This window comes from Triticum aestivum, chromosome 5D (assembly GCF_018294505.1).
Source record: "Triticum aestivum cultivar Chinese Spring chromosome 5D, IWGSC CS RefSeq v2.1, whole genome shotgun sequence".
Classification (NCBI taxonomy): Eukaryota; Viridiplantae; Streptophyta; class Magnoliopsida; order Poales; family Poaceae; genus Triticum; species Triticum aestivum.
Genome location: NC_057808.1, coordinates 408699224 through 408700809, shown reverse-complemented (window position 1 = coordinate 408700809; position 1586 = coordinate 408699224). Strand labels below are relative to the sequence as shown.

General features: G+C 52.6%; 1 protein-coding gene across 1 annotated transcript; it reads left to right on the top strand.

Moving 5' to 3' along the window:
- Positions 1 to 229: 229 nt before the first annotated feature.
- LOC123125167 (pumilio domain-containing protein P35G2.14-like) lies at positions 230 to 1363 on the top strand. The gene is made up of 2 exons (XM_044545698.1): positions 230 to 662; positions 793 to 1363. Exons 1-2 carry the CDS (start codon positions 297 to 299, stop codon positions 922 to 924), a joined length of 498 nt encoding a protein of 165 aa, XP_044401633.1. The 5' UTR covers positions 230 to 296; the 3' UTR covers positions 925 to 1363.
- The last annotated feature ends 223 nt before the right edge of the window (positions 1364 to 1586 follow it).

The following is a 1586-nucleotide window of genomic DNA, read 5'->3' as shown; positions in this document are numbered from 1 at the left end:
GAACTATGTGCTGGGTAAACTTGCTTGTTTTGAGAAGGTCACACTTAACAATTCTTGGTGATGGGATTGTTTTTTTAGTGTTCCCGTGATGGGAATAGGTGTGTGGATGATGTTGAAGCGGGGATAGAAAAGGTGTTGCCCACGGACTCAGCGTAGCCCCGCCCGCAGTATATACAGTCCGGCGCATGGGATAGTTTCCTCACTCTGTTCCATTCCCCGTGACAGACAGCCTAAATCCCCACATACTAACCCTAGCTCCCGCTGATCTTTCCCTACCCTGATCCCCTCTGCCACGGATGTCATCGGATCCATCGTCTGTGGAGCCCTCCGTGGCCATGGAGGCCACCAAGCCATCGGCCTCACCGTCGAAGGAATCGGAGCCGGTCGGCGTTAGGGCTGCAGCCGCCGTCGCCGCCACGCAAGTTGCCGCCCACGAGAAGAACGCGCTGTGGGTCGGCAACCTGCCTGCGCACGCGGGTGAGGACGACGTCGTGGCGTCCTTCGCCCCGCACAAGACACTCGACTGCGTCATCATGCGCATCGAGTACCGCAGCAATGCCTTCATCATTTTCCGCTCCATCGCCGAGTGTCGGACCGCCCTCAAGGCGCTCCGCGGGTCCAATATCAAGAGTGCGTTCATCCTGATTGAGTTCGCCCAACCGGTAATATCTGAACCCTCCACCCCCCACTCGTATCCGCTCCGACCGTGGATCCGCCTGGGATCTCACTGCAGTTTATGATGTAAATTTTTCAATAATTAGGACTTCGGTGTTTGTCATTTGTGGTTTTTAGGCGGTGTGGGCTGAGGCCTCAAGCAGCTCTGATATATGTAGTTATTTCAGTGGAGGCACAATGGATCAGTGGCGACAGGGTGGTCTGGTGGAGAATCGCAGGTGGCTGGAGGCAGCAGCGCTCAGAGTCTAGGGAAGCGCGGCACGTGAGGCCCTTGATATGGTCGATGGGCACGTGTGAGCCGATAGCGACGGGATACCTTGACACCGGTGAATGGCCTAGCAGGAAGCGGTGGCAGTGGGTTCCTTTATGTGGTGGGAGACATCGGCAGCGCACGGGAAGGCCAGGCCGTCCGGATTTTCTTTATAACTGCAGCTGGTCGGTCAGCTCTTTTTTTCGGATCTTTAGCGAATCAATTTCTACCACTTATGGATGGGCATGGTGGGTTATTGTTTTTCTGGATCTTTAGGAAATCGTATTTCGGACTGGGGAACAAGGGTTTGGTCGGGCAACTCTTTTCTCCCGGATATTCAGCGAATCATTTTCTACCACTTATGGATGGCAGTGGTGGGTGTTTGTATTTTCTGAATCTTTAGCAAATCGTTTCCCTGATTGGGGAAGAAAGGTTGGGTCGGGCAGCTCTCTTTTCTGGATATTTATCGAATCATTTTCTACCACTTATGGATGGCAGTGGTGGGTAATTGTTTGAAATTCAGGAGAAAAGTCAGGACGAACGGGCAGAAGCACGAATCCGTTTATCAGTGTTCAAGAAAGCGTTGTGGTAGTGAAGTATATTATGGTCATTTGTGTTGTGGTAGACACACTTTTTTTTATTAGGGTCAGGACGGACGGGC